Raw genomic sequence first — 25,444 nt, 5'->3', positions numbered from 1 at the left:
ATAAATCGACCAACACACATAACCATCCATGAATTATGTAAAAAAAGTTATAGGTGGCAGCAGGGGTGAGCAATCGGAGCTTTAGGGTCACCTCTACTAAACTTCACCCTCTTAATGCAATCTTAGAAAGTTTCATCTCGACAAGTACGTTCAAACTGGTGATATGATTTGAATTTTTTATTTGCCTCAAGAACTTCCCCTCAACAATTTCATTGTTGAGGGGGAGGGACTACTGGCCTTGGAGGACCAGGGGTATTGGGGAATCTAAATATTTATGGCTTGAGGAGTGACATAACCCTGTCTTGAAAAAATCTCGGTCCTGAGGGGGAAGGGGGAGGGACACCCGCGGAGGTCACGGAGGGCCAGGTGTCATGCGGAATCTAGATAGTTATTGCTTGAGGTGGGACAGGGTACTGTCTTGAGAAGATCTAAGTTTTGAAGTTAAAAATAACAAACTCAGCAATTTTATTAATGATGAGAATTAATACGACAGGAAGTATAAGATTGTGCAACCAAGCGAAAGTAGGCGGCTTTCATGGATTTACTGATACCATAATCTTCACGTCTATACAAATTTTATGTAATGTCAAACGACCACGGAATCGATCTCTGTCTATTGATAACATTATATTACCATGGACCCAAATTTCAAGTAATGTGAACTTCCAATGAAATAGTTTTATTTATAAGAAAAATACGTGAAAACTTTTAAAAATAATGAAACAACAGGAAAATATCAACACTAGAAGCATGAACACTTCATACAATCAAGATAATTGATACATATCTCTTTCTAGATTATGAAAATAACCTTAGAACTATCGGGTAAGCTAAATTCGTATGGGCGTGCTAAGATATGTCTTTCTAGATTATGAAAATAACCTTAGAACTATCGGGTAAGCTAAATTCGTATGGGCGTGCTAAGATTCGTTTATAACATACTACTGAGGGTGGCTGCCCTTTCTTCATCCCCATCCTTCTCCTCATGGTCATAGAAATTTCTAAGGATGCTCATTCAATCGGAAATTGAGTATTTTTTTTGTAAAAAACGATTGGAAACCAACTGGCCCCTCTTCTAGAACTGTTTTTATGTTGCCCCTTAGGACATCTGATCGAATTCTGTGGTCGATATTTAGTAGTACTTTCTCTGTGACAGCTCAATTTGAATGTGGGGGGATTTTCTTCGGGGGGAGTCCCCTCATCCTCCAGGATTTTATTTATTCATTGTTGTGTAACTATTGTGTTTATTGTTATTTTATTGTTATAACTTAAGGGCTGCAAAATTCGAGTTGCACATAAAGTGTAGGGTTTTTAAAATCTCACATTTAATTTTTATGCGAGCACATAGCGGTATAAACTCCCCATTCTTTCTTAATTTTCTTCTTTTTTTTCTTAGGGAATTTTCTTAGGGACTCTCTAGAAACAGTATTTGGGCTTCTGTCTACTAATGTGCATACACTACATAAATCAGTCATTTTTATCTGTGTACTATGTGTCATTGTATTTAAACTATTCTTACTTTATATTAAGATGACTATTTTATTTATTTAGTCAGTACTGCTAATGCCAGAAATGACGAAGAATCGAAATTTACCAAAGATGGATGACTTAAGCCTTTCTATTGAATATGGATCATTTTCCCATCAACACCGCTCAGAGTAAGACAACGTTTTATACGTATCTATTTATTTTTCCTTCTTTTCAATGTTTGGCCTCGATGATTGAAACTTGAAACAGTTTACAGTTACTGTTTTATTATATTTTAGTTCGTTCTTCTACTTCCTCTAGTCTTGTTTGATTCGAGTCTTCAACAAATTGGGCTAAAAGGTTGTGACAGATGGCCAGAATAAACCTGAAATTAGAACGAGTCCTAACTGAAAAAGCCTATGATTTGTTATGTCTAAATCAGTTGGCGGAGGTGAATCAATGAAGTCTATTAAAAACTAACAAGGTGAAGGTTAAATAAAAGGTTATTTATTCAGAAATATCAAAATCAGCAAGCTCAACCCGTGCTGGAGTATGAATAATTGTTTGTACAGATAATTGATTCCTCAGGAATCACGTTTAATTCTCGAGTCTTCGGAGGCTAGTACATTTTAGACACGGACGTAGGCTGTCGGGGGGGGGGGGGGCGGCTCCCCTGACATTCTATTTTTAACTCCTAAGTATTTATTTTTCAAATTAACCATTTTTTTTTCTAAATGGTCCCTTTGGAAAAATCCCTGTGTGTGTGCCTGATTGCAGGCTATTTATTTTTGCTGACTATTGGCTAATGTTTCAGATGAAAATGTAGCTTCATTTTGTTTCACTAGTCTTTGCACTAATTTAAGTCTAAAAGAGGTCTTGAGAATTTGAAAGATGTTATTAGAAACACTTTCTCTGTGTTCCAGATCTTATGTTTCGTATTTGTTTGAACTGATATTTTTCATAAAAAGCGAATAATTTCAGTTGCGATCGAAATTCAAAATGTTACCTCCTGCTTTGAGTAGGTGCTATTAGAATATGAAATGAAAGATTGGTTAGTATAGGCCACCATTGATCCTAGTTTTAATATTTGACATAAATGGATAGCTTTTGACAAGTTTCTTCAAGTTAGAACAAATCCAACTACAAACACATGAAAACCTTTATAACATGTATTTTTAAAGCCTAAAATTTGAACTACTGGAATGAAACAAGCCTGCAAAATCTAAGTCTTGGAAAAATACAAGAGAAGTCTTTGATGGAGTTTTTTCGCTGAGTTATTTGCCGTGCCTATTTAAAAAAAATGGCCTGTGTTTTTGTCCATTACGTCGAGCTTTTTACAAAAATAATTTTTTGGAAAAATTCATGATTCTAAAATGCTATTAAATAAAAAATCCAGAATTTTAGGAAAAATCCAAAACTGTCCTCTATTTGAATCAGCAATAACTTCTTCAGTTCGCGAATCTATTGGACAACAAATAGCAAAATAATAATTCATGTCCAGTCCAGAATGTAAGTTTCCTGTAAGTTTTTGAGAGTTCAGGTTGCAAGAATAGGGTTGAAAATTAATGTTAAGAAGAAAAAATCGCTGAGACTAGGAATAAGGGAAAGTAAAGAGATGGGGTTGCGTAACGAGAAGATAGATCAAGTGGACAGCTTCAGTTACCTAGGTCGTGTTATTAGTGAAGACGGTGGGTACCTTGAAGATGTTAAAAGTAGAATAGCCATGGCCAAGGGTGTTTTTTTTTTCACAGTTAAAATATGTTTGGAAGAATAGGAAGATAAGTCTGCAAACCAACATTAGGATTTTGGAAGCTACAGTGATGACAGTGGTCAAGTATGGTTCTAAAGCGTGGGCGCTCTGAAAGACGGAGGAGGATTTTCTGGATGTTTTCCAGAGAAATTGGCTACGAATTAGTTTGGGTAGCCGACTGATTGTTCGTATCTCAAGTACTAAGTTGTACGAAAAATTTGGTTCAATCCCGCTTTCTTGGGCTATAATGAGAGAAAGGTTGAGATGACTAGAACACGCTCTTCGATGAAGGGTGACAGATTGCCAAGGATCGTCATTGTTGGCCAACCATCTAGGACCAAATGAAAAGCAGATCGTCCTTGAATGTCGCAATTTTTTTGAAAGGAAATAGAAACTTCTTGGGAGGGTGCAAAGAGGAATTTCTTAAATAGATTGGGACGGATGTTGAGTATACTTATCTGTGTTGGCCTCAGGCGGCTTGGTGCCGCAGTGAGTTGCTATGATTATTATAATTAGTAGTAGTAGTATTCAAACAGGCTGCTGCCGCTCTCATGGGAGGAACTCTGTCAATAGCTTATCTACGTCTGAGCCAACTAAAGCGTACATTTTACGATAGAGATACTCCCCAAGGTATTAAAATATCTTTTTCTAGTAATTAGAGATATTTGGATGACTGGGTGTGTTCAAGTTTAAGTACTTACCTGAAATTTCTAAAATTATTTGCCCCTCAGGGTTGGCTTTGAAACCTAATCCTGATAGTCTCTTCACTGATATTTTTTTTAGATTCCAGTATTACTTTACACCATAAAAATAATTTAATATTTAAAACTTGTAATGAAACGGATAGCTCTAATTTTGCTGTTATTAGCATTACATTTCCTAAGAGTAGTATTCATTCCAAAATAACTTTTTCAGACTTCGATTCACAATACATTAGATTTTTTGGAATTTGTAGTATATATTCAGATTCTAGTGAAAGAACTGGAAATCTGTTAAATAGAATAACCTCTAGAGGCTATAAATATGTAAACTTAATTTTTATATGAAAAATATTGTTTATATTAAAATAATTTAATCTAATGCTATGGAATTTCACAACTCTTAGCGCCTACTTTGGACTTGGGAACGTGGGTACTTTACAATTAAGTCATAACACTTGCTGGTATTGTAATATCTTCATGCAAAATGGACAATGAAATAATTCAAATTTTTGTAAAGCCTTGCTTAAAATTTTTCGCCGTGAAACTTTTCACAAGGGAGGAAATTTAATGACAAAATAAAATGGTTTTTGCATTTGAGTCTTTTACATCCGGAATATTTGTTTATTTAAAGGTCTATTTTTGAACTCTTGCCCAGAAATCATTCACGTTTGCCTTAAAGTCGTTTGTAGGCTATTGTTCCTTCTATGTCGCTTACTCTCTAACGAAAACCCATATTTTTTTTTTTTTTCGGAAAGCCTCAATTCTTTCTGTTACGAGTAGTTATTGGTTGAATTTCTTTGCTAATTTAACTTTTTAATTTCTAATTTAGATTAGCAAATGGTGATTTAAATGAAGAAGTATTATCGCTTAGTAATGGAAGAAATTTACAAACTGAGACTTTTCTTAGACAAATAAATCTGGCCGTTCCAAAGGTAAGGTTTTCATTGATAAAAAAACTTCATTCTTTAAAGTACTTTCTGCTGGCTTTTTGAGTGATTAATTTAAAAAACTTGTTCCATAAAATAAGTTTTTCAAAGAAAATTAAAGAACTCCATTAAACAAAAAATGAGCAAAAATAAAATCAAATAATCTACCAAGCGTGAAACCACCAGAAATTAGCATCGACAAATAAATAAAACCCAAAACGAACAGAAATTACAATTAATAACGGAGTCAAACTCAAAACGAGCAGAAATTGACATAAGTTGGGCGCAAAACCCCTATGCCTTCTTTAGGCCAGAACAAAATTTGCACTTTACTGAAAAAATATAAATGTTTTTACTTTTATAACTTTAATAAATCAAATAATATTAACATTTTGATTACTAAATATCAGTATATGTATATTAAACTGACAATGCACATTCATTTGTATTTTTTTTACTAAAGTGCAAATTTTGTTCTTGCCTTGGGAAGGCATAGGGGTTTGGCGCCCAACTTATGTTAATTTCTGCTTGTTTTGAGTTTTACTCGGTTAATTATTGTAATTTCTATTCGTTTTGGGTTTCATTTATTTGTCGATGCTGATTTGTGGTAGTTTCACGCTTGGTAGATTATTTGATTTTATTTTTGCTAATTTTTTGTTTAATGGAGTTCTTTAATTTTCTTTAAAAAGCTTATTTTGTGGAAAAAGTTTTTTTAAATTCATTTCTGTTCGTTTTATATTGACATAGTCTTTTCAAGGAAAAAGAAAATAATACTTTAAATCTTTCCGTTTTTTAAGACTTTATAGTTTGGTCTTGTATTCGTATGCTGGAGAAAAAGTTTCATCAGTTTTAAACAGCATACGCACCATTATAAATATGAACCCAAGAAGTGCTGTTTAATTTAGTTTCATACCTCCTCTTGTTGACCTGAAATTGAAAACATGATACCATTCGCAAAAAAATATGTTTACTTCCTTTGGCAGCTTCGATACAATTAGGCTATTTTGATTTGATTAAATTTTAAGAGTCTAAACGGGATGGTGGTGGCGGGAGGGTTGTAATTGAAGGGAGATTAGATATCCTCAAGTCTCTTTCGACTATTAAAAAGGGCATCATCCCTTTTTATTTTCAATCGAATGAGCCCTTTTCGACGTTCCCACGACAACTCCTTCGATACGAAGTGCCCTGGTCTAAAGAACAACAAGATCAAAAAATAATACATTTTACCCACTTTGATCTTTACTATAAAAATTGCAAGCCTTCTAATCACTTTCGACTATTAGAAAGGGCCCTAGGCCTTTCTATTACGGACCTAAAGAACACTTTTGTGAACGACAAAGCTTTCTATACGCACCTTGTATATCCTCAGGGTATAAATTACAACCTTTTCCTCCAGGTCTGTTAGGGTGATTGTTATCCTCTAAAACCAAATTTTCTTAACTTTCAACTACGTTAAAAAAAATGGCTATCTCAAAATTTTGATTGGAGGGGTTTGGGGACATGATGGGCGTGAGAGGGGTGTTAGTCGCCTTCCAATCACTTTCAACTATTAAAAAGGGCACTAGCCACTCCAATTTCCAATTGAATTAGCACTTTTCGAAGTTTCTATGACAACTTCTTCGATACGAAGTGCCCTGCTCTAAAGGAAAAATTTAATAAATAATACATTGTGCCAACATCGTTCTTATATGTTACCAGGGCATAACTTAAAACCCTTGCCCTGAGGGTTATGGGGGAGTGTCCTCCTCTTTACCTAGTACCCGTTTCTTGTCTCGTTCTGGAGTGTCCCCGTTGTTTACTTAGGCAGCGCGATCGTGCTGCCTATGATTTATACAAAAACTTTCTATGTAAACTTTGTATGCCCCAGGGCATAACTTACAACCCTTGCACTGAGGACTCTGAGGGGGTTATCATCCTAAAAGACCTAATTTCCAGAACGTTCAACTACGTTGAACAAAATGGATATCTCAAAATTTTGATTAGATGTGTTTTGGAAAATTGTGGGCATGAGGGAGGGGTTAGTTGTCCTCAAATCACTTTCGACTATTAAAAAGGGTACTATACCTTTGAATTTCAAATCGAATGAGCGCTTTTTCAAGTTTCTACGACAAAGATTTCAATAAAAAACCATATATGCCCCCAGGGGATAACTTATAATCCTTGCCCTGAAGATTCTGGGGGAGTGTCCTCCCCAAAAATATATTTTATATCTGGAAATCAACCACGATGAACAAAATGGCTAGCTCAAAATTTTTTTTGGATGTGATTGGGGGAATGATGGGCGTGGGGAGGGGGCTAGTTGCCCTCCAATCACTTTCGACTATTAAAAATGGTACTAGCCCTTCGAATTTCCAATCGAATGAGCCTGTTTTGAAGTTTCTACGACAACGCCTTCTATAAAAACCTTATATGCCCCCAGGGCATAACTTAAAACCCTTGCCCTGAGGGTTGTGGGAGAGTGTCCTCCTGAAAAAACGTATTTTCTATCTGTAAATCAACTCGCGCAACAAATTGGCTATCTCAAAATTTTGTGGGTATGTGTTGGGGGGAAGGAGGGGCTGGGGAGGGGGGGGGGGCTAGTTGCCCTCCCATCACTTTCGACTTTTAAAAAGGGTACTAGCCCTTTGAATTTCCAATCGAATGAGCATGTTTTGAAGTTTCTACGACAACACCTTCTATAAAAACCTTATATGCCCCCAGGGTATAACTTAAAACCATTGCCGTGAGGGGTGTGGGGGTGTGTCCTCCTGAAAAAACGTATTTTCTATCTGTAAATCAACTCGCGGAACAAATTGGCTCTCACAAAATTTTGTGGGTTTGTGTGTGGGGGAATGAGGGGCATGGGAGGGGGGGGGGGCTAGTTGCCCTCCAATCACGTTTGAATGTTAATAAGGGTACTACTCCTTTGAATTTCCCATCGAATGAGCATGTTTTGAAGTTTCTACGACAACGCCTTCTGTAAAAACCTTATATGCCTCCAGGGTATAACTTAAAACCCTTGTCCTGAGGGGTGTGGGGGAGTGTCCTCCTCAAAACATATTTTCTATCTTGAAATCAACTACGCTGGACAAAATGGCTGTCTCAAAATTTTGATTGGATGTATTTGGGGGAATGATGGGCGTGGAGGGGGTTGGCTAGTTGCCCTCCAATCACTTTCGACTATTAAAAAGGGCACTAGAACTCTCAATTTCCAATCGAATGAGCCCCTTTTGACGTTTCTACGACGACCACTTCCAAATGAAGTGCCCTGCTCTAAAGGAAAAAAAAAATAAATAAATAGTACATTGTGCCAACATCGTTCTTATATGCCCTCAGTGCATAATTTAAAACCCGTGCCCCGAGGGTTTTGGGGGAGTGTCCTCCTGAAAAAACATATTTTCTATGTGGAAATCGACTACGCTGAACAAAATGGCTCTTTCAAAATTTTGATTGGATGTGTTTGGGGGAATGATGGGTATGGGGGGGGGGGTGGCTAGTTGCCCTCCAATCACTTTCGAATATCAAAAATGGTGCTAGCCCTTTGAATTTCCAATCGAATGAGCCTTTTTTGAAGTTTCTACAACAACTACTTCTATAAAAACCTTAAATGCCCCCGGGCATAACTTAAAACCTTTTTCCTAATGGCTGAGGAGGATTTTACTTCGCGAGAATATGCTTCTTATCTGGAACACGACTACGCTAATCAAAATGGTTATCTCGCAATTTCGATTTGATTCGTGTGGAAAAATGGTGAGCGTCGGGGGGGGGGGGCTAGTTGCCCGACAATCGCTTTCAACTATTAAAAAGGGCACTAGCCCTTCGAATTTCCAATCGAATGGGCCTGTTTTGAAGTTTTTACGACAACGTCTTCTATAAAAACCTTATATGGCCCCAGGGCATAACTTAAAACCCTTGCCCTGAGGGTTGTGGGGGAGTGTCCTCCTCAAAAACATATTCTCTATCTGGAAATCAACTCGCCTACGCTGAACAAAATGGCTATCTCAAAATTTTGATTGGATGCGTTTGGGGGAATGAGTGGCGTGGGGGGGGGCTAGTTGCCCTCCAATCACTTTCGACTATAAAAAAGGGCACTCGAACTCTTAATTTCCAATCGAATGAGCCCCTTTTGAAGTTTCTATGACGACCCCTTCCATATGAAGTGCCCTGCTCTAAAGGAAAAAAATAATACATTATAAATTGTGCCAACATCGTTCTTATATGCCCTCTGGGCATTACTCAAAACCCATTCCTCGAGGGTTGTGGTGGAATATCCTCCTCAAAGACATGTTTTCAACTTGGAAATCAACTCCGGGGAACAAAATGGCCCTCTCAAAATTTTGATTGGATATGTTTGGGGGAAGTACGGGAGTGGGCAAGGGGCTAGATGCCCTCCAATCACTTTTAACTATCACACAGGGCACTAGACACTCCAATTTCCAATCGAATGAGCCCTTTGTGAAGTTTCTATGACAACTCCTTCGATACGAAGTGCCCGGCTGAAGAAAAAAAAAACACATTGTGCCCACATCGTTCTTTACTTAGGCTGCGCTGGCGCGCTGCCTATGATTTCTGTTTTGTATTTGCTGATCCATACCTCGGTTCGCTTCATTGTTGGCTTGGGCCTTTGCCCTCTAGTAAAAGGATGCCCGCCACGTGGGCCCGGGTCCCCTTCTCATTCAAGCAAAGAGGGATAACTTCAACGAAACAGCCTAGAGATCACGAAATTATGTTTACTAGTATTCGTAAGAGTAGTATTTAGACATTATTATGAGTTGTCTGATCTGAAGATATTTTATTTCTCAGTTCAGTTGGCATACGTGCATGGGGAAGGTTGAGAGTTTGACTTCGCTCGAAATTCCGTTAGCAAGTCAAAATCTAATATTTGATCCTCTAAAGGTAAAAAAAAAAAATGTATTTTAGCTTTTTTTCTAATTAATTTTCCTGATCTGATAATTTATACTGATATTTGTCGCATCTTAAGCCTAAAAGAAATAATTAAATTTTGTAATCTTCTCCCTTTTTTGCAAAATAGCAAAGAAAAGGTTGACAACTGAACTGGAAAAAAGACGAGTTTCTTTTTTTTTTCAATCACTCCAAACAAGAATGCTTAGGAAAAAGTATAAGCCCACCCGTTTAAATAGCAGTATCCACAACAAAAAAAAGGAAAATCATGGTTTTTCTTGAATATATAAAAATATCATAAAGTATTTACGAATATTATTTTTTAATGTTGTTAAATATTACTTCTTGAATATTATTTTTTCTTGAATAGGTTTTTCTTGAATATTATTTTTATGAGGAATCATACAAATATTTCATGGACACTTCTATAAGTATTCATGATTTTTGCCCGTTGAGGGAAGCAGGATCAGACTCTTTGGAACAGCTCTTTTTTAAGTACTATATAATCTAAGAATATGTATTTTGTTTTAATTTTTCACGTGTCGGGGAGATTTGGGTTGAGGCTCGATATGATTCTCCTGGATACAACCCTTGTCTACAACTCTGCACTTATGGATCAAATACCTATAAGGTACCAAATCAAGTATATCAAGAGAAACGCTGTATTACAGTCAATCTATGGTTTAACCTCAAACAAATTGCAATAATTTTGATTTTGGTATCATTCAAACCGGAAAAAAAAATTATCCACAGTATATAAAAAAATCGGCTAATATAGGATGAGGCGAAATTAACCGTGTTTCGTCTTTTCTTTTAAATTGACGGCTTTTTAAAAACAACTTAATTTGCACGTATAGAAAGTCAGTAATAGGTAAATCTGGTACCTAGATCACGAATATGCGCTTTTTTTGTTTTGAAGGCTCATATTTAGTTCCCCTCCCACCCTGCCGCCCATAAATCAAGCGTTGGTATAGGTCTGAGAGCAACATTACGCGAAGTTGAATTCATACAGGGAAAAACTGGACTGCTAATACGGAAATAAGTCGTATCCAGTCTCAATTCCTCCCCCCCTCCTCCCCCCTCCAAATTCTTAGAATCCAGTAAGCAACTTCTCACAACTAGCAAAATCATCGATTTTATTTTGAACAAAAATCACAGATAATTGGAAATTGCAAAAGGATTGGGATTGATCACGTTTATTTAATTAATCACATGTCTTCTTCATCTTCGATTCATTAGAGCATTAGAGCAACTAGTTCCTTTGAAAGATTTGCAAGCACTGTCGCATTCCATGCCATTTCGATTACAGCTGCACCGACCACTATCACAGGATCTCTTACATTCACACTTCATGACGGTGAGAATTTTTTTGGTCCCGCTGGAAGATCCGTGAGGGTAGGGTACATCATGCTGTTCTTAAATCTCCATCCCCAATTCTCAGGATCAAGGGTAGGGCTCTGAAGCCCAATCGAATCTTGTACTTGAATGTAGATTCGGAGACAGTGAAATTTTGTTGCTGCTTAAATAGGAGGTAGGTCTTGGAGAGAAAAAAACAACAAAGAGAAAAATCTCAATGAAAAAAAAACAACAACAAACAGCACTATGGTCAGTGGAGAGAAAAGAAAAGACAAATGCATAACAGCACTGATACGTCACCAGTATCACAAATAGGGTGTCTTCAGCGCGAAAAACAAAAGAAGAACAAGATAAAAAAAACAAGTGAAAGCTTAAAAAACAATAAAACCACCCCGATTGTCAGTAGATTTTTCACAGTACAACATAGAAAGTGCACCCTCTCCCGCTGCTTTAATATCTTCTTTTGAAGCATTAATTCTAGAAAACGTGGAAACATTTTCCCTAAACTATTCGTTGTCTCTCAGCCATTTAAGCGCAATCCCTTTTCCAAGTCCATGTAGACGGGAATTTGTGTTGAAACCAAGAATTGCATGAGCAAAAGGAAGCAGTTTGCAGGTTTCAGTCCCAATCTTCTTAACAATGCCTTCGATATCCTAAGTTGCACCTGAAGTTGTTGGCTTAGGCTTACTGTGCAAGTAGACCTTGTGGTCCTCAGGATTACAATGATAAAGTAATTACACCAACGTCAGTACCGTCATCGATAACTACAGTGTCCAAAGACTTCGAACACTCAACCGCTGTAAGCACAAGAAGCAAGTCAGCATCAGCTTTAGCTTGGATGGTTCTCAGACCCTTGCCTCGTAAGTAATTAGAAAGTACAATGACGAAACGGGCTTTATTCTTTTTACACGAAAGAAATTTTTCTTTTCTGTCGGCCAGTCTCATTTCTGGGCAAATCAGTACTTCCCGTCCGTTGACATGGTTTCGCTTACGATGAGTCATATCTTTTGTCGAAGCAGCGATTCCGTAGCCATCAAATACAATAATGGCGTATGGATGTTTGGCCAAAACGTAGTTCCAGTTTCGGTATAAGATTTCCGAATATGGTTGTTTCTTCTCCCAGGGAATCCTGTGAAGCAAAGCGCCCCCGCCTAAGACGTAGCCTTAATTCATGCTGTGCTTTTCCCTAATAGTGTCAATTTCTGAAATTCGCTTGATAGCTTTTGCTAGCTCTGACTTATTTGTCTTTCGGAACGCACCAGAAAAGTGACGCAGGATAGGAGCAAACTTCATACTTAAATGAAAATTCTTCGTCCATGTTAAGTCTTTTGGATATAGTTAGAAGACGCTGAAGCATCAATGAAGAGTCCAAACGGTAGATTTCTCCCCTATTATTCCGCCTTGCCGTCATAAGGACTGCCTGATCCTTCCGTTTGAACGAATGCTCCTTCAGAGATTTCCCTACTAATCCGTCAAGAATCTTCTTCCCGACTTCCACTGCTTTGTCGGTGTTCACGTTTTCTGCAGCAATCATGCCATGGCTTCGAAGCAATAGCGGACCACCCTCGAAAGGAGACGACTGCATTTTGCAGGCTGTGTCTTTTCAGTCCCTCTGCTGTCTTGAAATACCAGACTCTTTGTATTGGTCGCTTATGTAATACGAAATATCCATCAGTCCTTGCATCAGAAGATTAACGTGATCACAGACTGAGCGTCCCATTACCCACTGAAGTCTCTGTACTCCCTTCATTCCTCTACCTCTAGTCAGTCCGGTTGCCGTTTTAAGACTTCTCATCAGTTCTTGTTCTATGACCAAATCTGTAGATAAACCGGCCCAAAATCTATCCGATTTTCTTACAATGTGTAAGCCTTTTTCAAAAGACTGGAAAAGGGTTGGGCTTGTATGTTCAAGCATGTTCATCTGCTGTAGGTACAGGCTCGCCGACTTCATATAAGTATTGTGACCACCTACTGAGAGGTAATCATCTTCTTTAAACTCTATTTTAAATGTGAGCAGTGAGGGTGATTCACTTACTTGTACCTCTGCAACTTGTAAAAGGGCTTAATATGTAAGGTAAGGGAGCATGTCGGAATATTTTTCCAAATGAAGTTTCTATTGACCTGTACGTTCAGCTCTGAGGAAATTTCGAAGAATGGCATCCATGTCCATGTTCTGTATCTACAGTTTTCCTGTTCGAGTCTCGTGACGTTGCTCTGATTTAAGAGCCGAGAGAGAAGCTTTGACTTTCATGAGACTTGAAGACTGGGATATATTGCTATGTGCTACTCAAAAAATAAGAACGATTAAACTATATAAAATACGTTTTTTTTGGTTTTCTTTTTAGTGTTTGGTAAAATTTGAACATATATTGAGACTCTGCAAAAAAAAGGGTATACTATGCTATCTCAATAGATAATGGTAGATGATGAGTAAATGGGCAGACGGAGTTACAATTAGATTATTTTGTTCGTTTAGGGAAAAATTAGCAGATACTTAGTAAATAATGAAACAAGGGACAATCATAAATTCTATCTTATTTCAATAATTAAGTTTTTTTTCATATTTTATACTTCATATTTTACAGGAATAGCAAACTTTTCCGCGAATTATTTTGTAGGTGAATTTTTTTTCTGATTTTTTACGAGAGAGCGATAATGGTGAATATGTGGCTGTGGAAAGGGTGAACCAAAGGCTGGACTATTGAATTCGAAATTTCGTTTCTGGAAGCTGATTGTAATTCTTGCTTGGAATAAGGAAGGATGAAATTTGCTTGCCCTTGAGTCAAAGCCTACAGTGTGTAAGCTGAAGTGGATCTTTATAGTCTGTGTTGGAGCAGACCGTCTGAAGCCGTGCTGCAAGGATATCGTTTCATCAAATCATGTTTCTGCTTTTGAGAACGAAGCCCCGATCTAGCAGGCGAGAAAGCAGACATTACTTTCAATTTGAAGTTATAGTAGAATCAAAAATGTTTTGTTTGAATTAACATAGTACAATTATACGTATCAACTTACAACAAGGTATACAGTGAGGTATAACTTGACGCCTCTCCTTTGTCACAAGAAGGATACACATTTTTCTAAAGACAGAAAAAAGGGGAACTGGAGATACAGATGATAATCAACAAATCATTTACAAAATATTAGAATGGTCCGCTACTGTAAGCCGACAGAATCATCTTCTTTAAACTCTATTTTAAATGTGAGCAGTGAGGGTGATTCACTTACTTGTACCTCTGCAACTTGTAAAAGGGCTTAATATGTAAGGTAAGGGAGCATGTCGGAAACTGTGTGCAAGTGAAGTTTCCATTGACCTGTATGTCCAGCTCTGGGGAAATTTTGAAAAATAGCATCCATATCCATTTTCAGCATTCACAGTTTTTTTCTTCGAGTCTCGTGACTTCGTACTGGTTTAAGAGCCGAGAGAGAAGCTTTGGCCTTAATGAGGCATGAAGACTGTGAGACATTTACAAGAGAAGCTCGTCGATCTACTACTTTCTCATATTGGTCTTTGATTTCCCTAAGCTCAACCATATCCAATGCGAGGACTGTATTCAATTCAAGTTCTTCATCTGAATCCTCGTCTACAAGTTTCTTTATCAGAATCGAGTGAAGTGCTTCGTGCACAATGGTATGGGCTTTCAATGCTGGAGAAATAGCCTTACCAGTTAGAAGATGAGGAACTGTATCAGAAGCGTACATCAATTCAAAGATTTCTTTCAGTCCAGTTCAATCCATCAAAGATCCAATGGCACCGACAAAACTCATGAATGTGTGGAATCTCCCTAGTCTAAACACTACTTTTGCAACGCTACTTCCAGGTCCTTCTGCAGCAATAATCTTCATGGGCTTCCACTACAAAGTCTTCTCAAAGGTTACGACCGGAGTAAATCCGTACCGTTCGCCCTGATGGGCAATGAATGTTAGTGTAGTAATGATACAATTGCATGGTTCCACTCCAACCTGGCCTAGGTTGCTGGAGATGCCACGATGTAAGTCAAAGAACATCTAAGCTTGAAATCATATCTTCTTCGAATCCTGGATGAAGAAGATCATAGTACATTATCGAAAGGACTTAATCGTTTGACTTTCTATGGACGATTGGCATTCTTCCAGTTCTTCCACATTGCAGATGCGGGACAATATCGAGATGTGTGCAAAACCAATTGTTTGATTGGGTGTGCGTGGAGGGGGACAAAATATGTGAGATACTAGGACACGACTTTTTCCTAGCATTTTGGCATTGAAAGTGTAAATTTTCTCTGCGTGGATCTGACTCCGTGTAATATCCGACGTATATTAATGCACACTTTATCTCGTGCATGTGTGTGTGTGGGGGGGGGGACGAATCAGGGCAGGTCAAAACACAGAACTGAGTCTATATTCATGACCTATGTACCAGATTTTCTTATCACCGACTTTTTAAAAGTAAAAGTCGTTATTTTAGAAGAAAAGATGAAAAACGTCAATTTTGTCTCGATCGATTTTGGTCGATTTTTTATATGTTGTACATATTTTTTTTCCGGTTTTAGTGATACCGAAATCAAAACTATTGCAATTTGTCTGAGGTGCCGCCAAAATTAACTTAGATTGACTGTATTAATAGTACTAAAAAAATAGTACTAAGTTAATTAAAATCCAGAATACAATAGAACAATATCATTTTTGTTACGTTTTTATGAGTCAGACAAACATTGGGGGGGGGGGGTCAAACCCTCTAACCCACCTTGGATACGGCCTTGGTTTCCATAAAAATCCAAACAAGAAAAAGAAAAGAACAAAAATATACCCACAAAATATAAGTGATGCAAAAAAACATAATATAGCTAACGCTTAGATACTACCATTATATTGTTGATTAGATTGGAAGCTTTGTCATATCATTTTGTGACATATTTTGTATAAGTTTCAGTAGGAACTGTACACCTAATCTGTGCTTTGAGTCTTATCTGCGTTTTTTGTTTAGTCTGCTTTATTACTTCCTTTCCAGGGTGCTTTAGTTGGCATATGTGGTCCAGTTGGCTCGGGAAAATCATCGCTTTTGTCAGCAATTCTAGGTCAACTTAAGTTGGATTCAGGGGAAGTTGGAGTTCGCGGATCTATTGCTTATGTTTCACAACAAGCCTGGATAATGAACTCTACTTTAAAGGAGAATATAATATTCGGTGAAAAATTCGATCCCTTGACGTAAGTACACGTACCTTATAAGTATATTAAAGGCTAATCCAAGACCCCATGTAACAACGCTCAAAATTCTACCTCTTCAATCATTTTCAGTCATAAATTTTAAACACTTTAACAAGTTATTCTCATAAATAAAATAAATCAAAATTTGGATTTGGGTAAATTAATAAAGAAGTTTAAAGGCAGATATTTCTTTTCAGTTTTTAGTCGACATCAATATCTGTATAATTCTTGTCTTAATCTTTTGTAAAAATAAAGAGAAAAAATTTCAGAATGAAGAACAAAACAACAGAATGAAAGTTCTTAAGCCGAGCTGGCCAACCATAACAAAAAACGGGAAAGAGAGATAAAACTCAATGAAAAGACAACATAAGAGACTGCGGTCAGTAGAGTGAAAAGATGAAAGACTAATACAACGCGGATATTTCGCCTGTATGTAAACTAGGTGTCTTCAGCACAAAAGAAACAAATATAAAAAAAAAAAAAATAAAGTGAACTAAAAAAAATAAAACAGTTATGGGGCAAGGAGTGCAAAAAAAAGATTCAAAATTATCGAAAAACTTTAGGAATTTTTTTAGTTTCAAAGATTGCAAAGCATTATCCTGAGAAGCTCGTTCGTTAATGTATACTTGGTCCATGTAAGATAAAATTTAATATGCATATTTTAATATGTATATTTTTTTTCTAAAGCTTCGTCAGTCTACGTATATTCATCTGAGACTTGGTAAAATTATTTGTACTGGTAAACAGTCGGACCTTGTAACGTTTTTGAACATTCAAATAGCTTAGTCGTCTGCCGCAATATCGAAACACTCCATGAGGATTTTGTAAAGAGGGTAGGAGAATAAGGAGAAACTAATCCCTAATCTCTCTGCATTACGTAGCAAATTTGTCTTTCCTACAGCTGTAATCAGAGCTGTATCCATCAATATTAATAAAATGCAATTGCCGCAACTGATCCACGTAGGGAACAGAAGCTATCAGAGTTACTTCAATGAGAACACCAAAGCAACTCACAATAGGTCTTTGGCCAGTAGAAGGAAAGAAAAAGAAGAACTAAGCGACGAAAATTTCGTCTGTATGAAACTAAGAAACTAATTAAAGAGTAAAGATAAAATCTAAAATAATCTGTGAAATCTAAAATTATAATATAACAACAAAAAATATAAAACTAAAATCAATCAAAAATATAAGAAACAAACCAATATCTATATATACAATAATTACTATCGTGATATACCACTGAGTATTGATATCCACAATGACGAATAACTCTCGTGAACACACAAAATCAATTGACAAAGCAACAGCAACTTTTTAGCAACCTTTTTTTTAGTTATAAATTTTATATTTTAAATTTTATCTTTACTATCTTAATTAGTTTTTTTCTATATTTAGTGCTGAAGATACCTTGTGCTATGCAGGCAAAATATCCGTCGTTTAGTTTGTCTTTTCCTTTCCTTCTATTGGCCATATTGGCCGTTGCTTGTTCTTCATTTTGAGATTTTTGTTTTCACTGTTTTGTCACGGCTGGCCAGTTCAGCTTTAAATCTTTTATTAATCTTTTGTGTCAAAATTTTTAAAGCCAATTTCTTTCTCAGTCTTTTGAACTAATTTTCTGTATTAATTGCTTGAACACCAAATTGCTTAGAATGAAAATATTCAGCTAACTCTTCTATTGCAATCACCTGTATTACCGAGTTTCTTCCTTTTTTAGTTTCTACACATTTCGTATTTAAAATTGTGTATTCGTTTTTCAATACCTAATTCGCCTTTTTCACAGCTCTATTATATTTGTATTTGTAAGCAGTTTTGCTTAGAATTTTCTCTATTTATCTAGTTTCTAGTATCTAGTTTCTCTATTTTTCTCTATTTTTCTCTATTTATCTATTATATGGATTTAAAAAGTGTAATTACTTATAAAATAAATAGAATTTCAAGGATTAAATAGAAAATATGCAACAAAAATGAGAGCATTTTGAATGCTAGCACCGATAAGAATGATAATTTAGTCGACTAGTTGAAGACCGCTCAAATAATTAAGCTATTTTAGTGACCATGTAACATAAAAGATTGTCTTTTCCAGAGGAAAAAAAACGAAGTGCTTTAATGATTTATCTTTAGCCAAGCTGTTACAGCACTCTTAAAATTGTCCCTTATTAATCAGATCTTGCCTACCTTAGCCTGTTTTTTTTTTTTTTTTTTTTTTTTGGTATAGTCATGTAAGGGTACACCCTCGTGTGAGTATATGTTTGAATGGATATCAATTAAAGAATGTGTTATTTCCCCTTTTCGATTATTCTTTTACTAAATATTTTTTTTGTTTCTGTTTTTGACAAATCTCCAGAATTCATTTCTAAAACAATTTTGGGTTTTAGTTTTAATCATGAACCTTTTTAATGTGGGCTGAATATCTAAGCAGGGTGAGATCCTCCTGTTTTATGAGGCTTGGAATCATCCTAAGATGCTAATGCTTCCTGTCGGATGAATCCATTTGATACTATTTACATCGAACATCAGACCAGTCATAGAATATACATGTCCTCCTTTTGCTCTCCAACTAGCCACATCGCTCCTCTTCAACGTGTCCAAGAGCGGTTCGTGCAACAACTCTGACGTCATACCCTTGCAGACGATCTACGTAGGATTGCTTCGACATGGCGTCTATCTTGGTGTTTTACAGATACATGCACTGCCCTTCGTCAGAAGAGTTCTAATAGCTCGTTTCAGACAGAGGACAGCCTCTGTGATCAACTTACCAAAGCACAGTTCGTCGGGACTACCTTGAGCTGGCGGGACTCACCCCGCCAGGAAATCTTTGAAACGAGGTTAGCTTGACTATCCGTCACTACGTGGAATGGCCTCTCAGCAGAGGTGATTTCAGAATATTTTCTCTTGAAACCTTCAAGAGAAGGTGTAACAAATACTTCAAAACAGAAAGTGAGGCAATTTCAGTGCTACCGTCATACCATCACTTGTGATGAACCCGTAATGCTCGTAATAAAAAAGTTATGGTGCTAAACAAGGCCGTATCCAGGGGGTTTGACCCTCCCCCCCCCCCCGAAATGTTTGTCTAGCTCGTAAAAACGTAACAAAAATAAACATAAATACATTTTTTATGGTTTTTTCAGTTTTTTTTGTGCAAGCCCCCCCCCCCAAAAAAAATCCTTGATGTAAAACAACCCCCGAAAAAAATCCTGGATACGGCCCTGGGGCTAACGTCTCCATTGTCCCGTGGTCTTGACTGGTCAGTATGTACCCATCAACCAAATGTCTTTCCCCCCTCCCCCTATACTAAAAACCTTACCGTAGGATTTTTATCTGAAAATGTTTGCAAAAATTTTCTTGTAAAAAAGAAAACTGTAAAACTTTCTGCGTTTGAATTCGTTTAAAGGTGTTATATTTGTTATTGGTCGTACACAAACGAGAAACAAAACGATCGTCCTCAGAATGTGTTGTTATCACAGGGAAGACATGCTGAGTGACGTGATATTCAGATGCAGTAGGGTGACGCTACCCTAATCCCTTCCACCTTCTTATCGAAACCATCAAAATTTTAACTTCGTTTGTTTATTTATTGTTTTGGATTCCAAATTTATGTAACGCAAAGTAGTCTGTTCTTGAACCATTCTTCTAGCTTGCTCACAATTAAAGGTGTGTTTGTCAGTTCTAGAAGAAGACTATTAACATCTTTACGAACAATAGTGTCTTTGCAAACAAATATAAAATTACTGCTAATAATTTCTACTGAAATCTTACAAGAATGCAAAAGGTCGTCGGAGACCATTGTCGACGGATTCGCATTTTTGAGAACAAAAAAAAAAAACTTATGATGTTTAGATTCAGACCTCAAAAGTTGCAGCTAGCCAAACAACTCGAATTTTTCATTGTCATGACAATTATAAGTATCTACGAAGTCAATAAATGAACAAAAATGATTAAACTAGTAGATTTTAAATGAAAAATAATTAAATCTTCACAATGTATAGTTTTACATAATATTCAAGTTTCAGTGTATAATTTTTATCCCTATGAGGGCCAACAAGTTTCTATGCATTAGTGATGAAATTTCAAATATTCATGAATGTTTCTTGATACGTCAGCAATTCACAAAACGTATTTGTAAGTGTCTTTACTTTTCTTACAGTTATTACCGAGTGATGCAATGCAGTGGATTATTTCATGATGTAGATATATTACCGGCAAGAGAGAATACCGAAATTGGTGAGAGAGGGGTAAACCTTTCAGGTGGTCAAAAGCAGAGAGTAGCCTTAGCTCGAGCGGTTTATGCCAATAGGTAAAAAAAATTTTCAAAAAATGCTACTCAAAAAATAAGAACGATTAAACTATATAAAATATGTTGGGTTTTTTTTTCGGTTTTCTTTTTAGTGTTTGGTAAAATTTGAACATGTATTGAGACTCCGCAAAATAAGGGGAATACTATGCTATCTCAATAGATAATGGTAGATGATGAGTAAATGGGCAGACGGAGTTACAATTAGATTATTTTGTTCGTTTAGGGAAAAATTAGCAGATACTTAGTAAATAATGAAACAAGGGACAATCATAAATTTTATCTTATTTCAATAATTAATTTTATGCTTCATATTTTACAGGAATAGCAAACTTTTCTGCCAATTATTTTGTAGGTGAATTTTTTTTTTCTGATTTTTTACGAGAGAGCGATAATGGTGAATATGTGGTTTGGGAAAGGGTGAACCAAAGGCCGGATTATTGAATTCGAAATTTCGTTTCCGGAAGCTGATTGTAATTCTTGCTTGGAATAAGGAAGGATGAATTTTGCTTGCCCTTGAGTCAAAGCCTACAGTGTGTAAGCTGAAGTGGATCTTTATAGTCTGTGTTGGAGCAGACCGTCTGGAGCCGTGCTGCAAGGATATCGTTTCATCAAATCATGTTTCTGCTTTTGAGAACGAAGCCCCGATCTAGCAGGCGAGAAAGCAGACACTACTTTCAATTTGAAGTTATAGTAGAATCAAAAAGGTTTTGTTTGAATTACCATAGTACAATTATACGTATCAACTTACAACAAGGTATATAGCGAGGTATAACTTGACGCCTCTCCTTTGTCACAAGAAGGATACACATTTTTCTAAAGACAGAAAAAAGGGGAACTGGAGATACAGATTATAATCAACATATCATTTACAAAATATTAGAATGACCCGCTACTGTAAGCCGACAGAATCATCTTCTTTAAACTCTATTTTAAATGTGAGCAGTAAGGGTGATTCACTTAGTTGTACCTCTGCAACTTGTAAAAGGGCTTAATATGTGCACCGTTTCCCTGGGCTTATCGATACAGTATCTTCTTAGAATAACAAATAGAAAAATTAGAGATCCGAAAAGAGCATTATCACACGGGTTCGAAAATAATGCAAACAGCTGTTATAAACCACTGCGGTTGGTGATTTTGGTTCGGTTTATCGTTTGATTTTAGTCGTTTGGAGCTGAGGCAGAAGATTGGTCTCACTCGTGCCTCCAAAAGTATAATAGTTGTCTCACCGCTAAAGAAATTGGAGCTTACTATTTGCTCCTTTTTAGTAGCGATATTAGACAGTTGGCTCGCGGCAAGAAATTTCAGATTTGTGAGCAAAACAGATATATTTCTTTTCTTTTTACGCTGGCAGTGAGCCACGATGAGGCATGACATTGTTTATGAATTTTCTAGGAACTGGCATCTTCATTTTGTGGTAATATTGGTAAAGTCGCACTTAGTCTTCTTCTGCTGCCAAATTTTTGTCAGAATAGACAGTAGTCCTTGTGCAGATTTTCAGGATCAGATTTTGCAGATTTAGATTTTGATTTTGCAGTCTTTGTGGAATATTTTATCAGAAAGGCAGGCAGGTAGTCCTTTTGCAGATTTTCAGGATCAGATTTTGATTTGATTTTGCAGTCCTTGAGCAGATTTTTTTTGTCAGAATGGCAGGCAGGTAGTCCTTGTGCAGATTGGGACCGTGCAAGGATTTTCAGTATGCACTATTGGAGACACAAAGAGGAATAATGACTCTTGTTTTCCTCCCTCGCTTCTCCGCTAACTTTTTTTGCAGAAAAGCAAGTGCACTACATCTTATCTGCTAATCCTTTTTGTGGTGTCATGGACGAAACGGAATTGCACCATGGAAAGTATAAAAATCTGCGAGACAAAGTAAAACAACCCGCATATGGTATTTAGCATTGCCTTATCCTGTTTTTCTTGTTTCAAAAATGATCTTCAGTATGCACTATTGGAGACACAAAGAGGAATAATGACTCTTGTATTCCTCCCTCGCTTCTCCGCTAACGTTTTTTGCAGAAAAGAAAGTGCACTACATCTTATATGAAACTTAATCATTGTATTGTTTTCAATTTGTCTTATTAGTGGCATGAAGTGACCATGTGGACAAATCTCTACTATTTTTTTTTAAGAAAGGCAAATATGCTTCACCTTGTTCGAAGTGGAATCACATAACGTGTTTCAATCAATATTATAAACTGAATAAACTGGGTGCCTAGCCCCTCCAACATGCTCTTTTCCCTCCCACCACCAATTTTCAAACAGAAAGGTAGGCGTGTTTCACCTTCGTTGAACCGGAATAACGCCACGATTTTGACTCTGTACAGTTGAAGGACTAAAGTGGGCTGTTGTCCCCTCCAACCATGTTCTCCACCCCACCGCCAACTTGTTAATAGAAAGGTATGTTTATGACACTTAAAAAAGGAATTGTACAAGGATTTCCGAGCTGTATGATTAGAAACACAAAGTGTTCCCATAATCTCTAACAACATCCCAGCAAAGGTGATTGTAACGAAGGTTTATGAAGCGCATTCGTCTTCAGGGGGGGGGGGGTGATACTTTTACTAAATGCTCATTTTATGTTTGTGGTCAGCATTTGAGAGTAAGAGAAATTTGTTTTCATCTCTATCATGGATAATGTTTTCTACGTTTATCTTTAGCGCGTTTCTTAAGCCTTAGAGCACATTTGTCTTTAGAGGCGAGGGATCACATACTTATGGGGATTTAGTGTAACTTCTTTTTTGTGTATGATATTTTTTGACGGTAAGAAAGTTTTTCGTCTTGCAACTGGCTATGCAGCGATTTTAAATAATGATACAACGCAATTACGCAGTTTGGAGTTCTTAATAACGTGTTTTTGTGGTAATATCTATAGTGGATATGAATTAAAATGTTGTTGCCATTAAATACATCGGGGAAAATAAATACGTGTCATCTTTTGATGTAAGTCATCCTTGATGGTAAGGCACGTGGATCAAATTTGGCTCTAAGCAGAAACAGCGTGTTTTTATACTATCTTTAATGAACGTATCATCATTGCTAGAGGAAAAGAATCTTCTTGTGACATGTCACTTTAAAAATTTTGAGGGACTGACACGTAAAGCGTTTACGGCGACGGCGACAAAACACTACCAAAACGTTGCTCCCGCAACACTTTTGTCGTCAAAGCTGATAGAATGCTTCTCCATCACTTCACGGTGCCCGGGCACCGTAAATCTGATATAAATGTGAATCTACATCTGTAGGTTATATATGTCTCTGTAACTTTGCTTTGTCAAAATAACTAACAGAGAGAAAAAAACTAAAAAAAAAAAAAAAAAAAAAAAACAGAACGAGACTTCGGCCAGTGGAGAGAAAAGACGAAAAATGTAAAACAACGCGGGTATTTCGCCTGTATCAAAACAAGGCGTCTTCAGCGCAAGAGAAACACAAGAAGAACAAGATAAAAAAAAACAAAAAAAACTAAAACTAAAACCAAATAAAATCGCCACCAATAAAATACAATTTGCGCAATTAATCCACGTAGGGAAAATAAGCTATTAGAGTTACTTCAGTGAGAGCACCAAAGCAACCTTATTTTTACTTATGGCTGGCCAGTTCGGCTTAAGATCTTTGATTCCTTTGCTTTGTGGCAGTTAGCTGTCTTCGTTGTCCGCGTCATGTATCACACACCGTGTTTGTCTCCTTCAGAACTCAGAGTTAAAACCACTGATTCATTATTAGAGGTGCGGTTAGCTAACTGAGGAAATTCTGCCACCCCTGAGACCTCGCAGCGAGTATCTTTTTAGGACCTCTTTACGGATGTTAATACTTTATTCTCTGTCATAACTAATTTAGTCTAAGAACATTGTCAACTTCTATTGTTCTGGTTGTCATTTAAAGAATAGCTTTTATCTAGCAATCGTGTGCAATGCCGAGTTCTTAAATATTTAAAATCTCTTGTTAATTATTCATTTTAGATAGTACTCTTGAATATTATGCTTCAATGATTAATTCTTCCTGACAGTTGTGTATTTCAAGTTGTGCAATTCTTAATGACATTTATTTATCTTAAATTCGGCTTTATTCGCCGGATTTCTACAAGGTAGACGAGGATTTTCTGAATAGAAATTTGCTGGACGACCCAATTTATTAGTATGGATACTGTGCTATATCTCGATTATGATTTAGCTTAGGCCTAATAGCAACATAATTCAGAGCCTATAACGGAGGTTTCAAACCTGCATGTGCCCAAGTGTAGCAAGAAATACCCTGTCTGCTCTCTTTTTGATGGTTATATAACTCTTCTCTAGTTTATTTCTTGTTTCATTTATTTCTAATTTAACTTTTACTTTAACTATTTTTAACTCCAACTCATTGCTCTTTTTCAATATTCTGAAACTTTTCTTCCCATAAAATTACTGTTCAAATGAAAGTGATGCAAATTAATATTTTCAAGATAATGTCAAATGGAAAATATTTGTCCCTATGCAGTTTCTCTAAAAATCCGTTTTTCAAATTTTGGCTAGTAAAATTTGGCAAATTTCGCTCTTTTTTAAGGTTTCAGCTGCTGCTGGAACCATGAACAATAAGTTGTTTGCTGACAAATACTGTGAATTTTTTCGGGCTGGTAAGCGTTTGGTAAATCTTTTGTTCATAGTGATTTGGCTTTTCAGGGATATTTACCTTCTGGATGATATATTTAGTGCGTTGGACGCACATGTCAGCAAACAAGTTTTTGAAGAATGTATAAAGTTAGAGCTGAGAGAAAAAACTATACTCTTAGTTACACATCATTTGACGGTAAGCTAATTTGGCTATTTCTAGAAAAAGTTCTCAAAATTTGGGGTGTTTGTGACTAATGATCTGTCTTCATTATAGTCACACTTTTAAAATCATAGTTTCACAG

The 25,444-nt window shown here is 36.6% G+C and overlaps 1 protein-coding gene across 7 annotated transcripts in view; it reads left to right on the top strand.

The window, feature by feature from the left end:
• The window catches only part of LOC148941381 (ATP-binding cassette sub-family C member 5-like), a 255,783-nt gene that overhangs the window by 181,173 nt on the left and 49,166 nt on the right, over positions 1-25,444 (top strand). For all 7 annotated transcript variants that reach the window (XM_089103941.1, XM_089103946.1, XM_089103944.1 and 4 more), the window contains 5 exons: positions 1,552-1,658; positions 4,748-4,850; positions 16,069-16,265; positions 20,410-20,559; positions 25,212-25,338. In XM_089103941.1, coding sequence (XP_088960067.1) covers positions 1,552-1,658; positions 4,748-4,850; positions 16,069-16,265; positions 20,410-20,559; positions 25,212-25,338 — 684 coding nt within the window. The remainder of the gene's footprint in view (positions 1-1,551; positions 1,659-4,747; positions 4,851-16,068; positions 16,266-20,409; positions 20,560-25,211; positions 25,339-25,444) is intronic.

Source organism: Artemia sp. Qi Xiang Cuo, chromosome 18 (assembly GCF_049724085.1).
Source record: "Artemia sp. Qi Xiang Cuo chromosome 18, ASM4972408v1, whole genome shotgun sequence".
Taxonomy (NCBI): domain Eukaryota; kingdom Metazoa; phylum Arthropoda; class Branchiopoda; order Anostraca; family Artemiidae; genus Artemia; species Artemia sp. Qi Xiang Cuo.
This window is presented reverse-complemented; position numbering and strand designations above follow the sequence as displayed.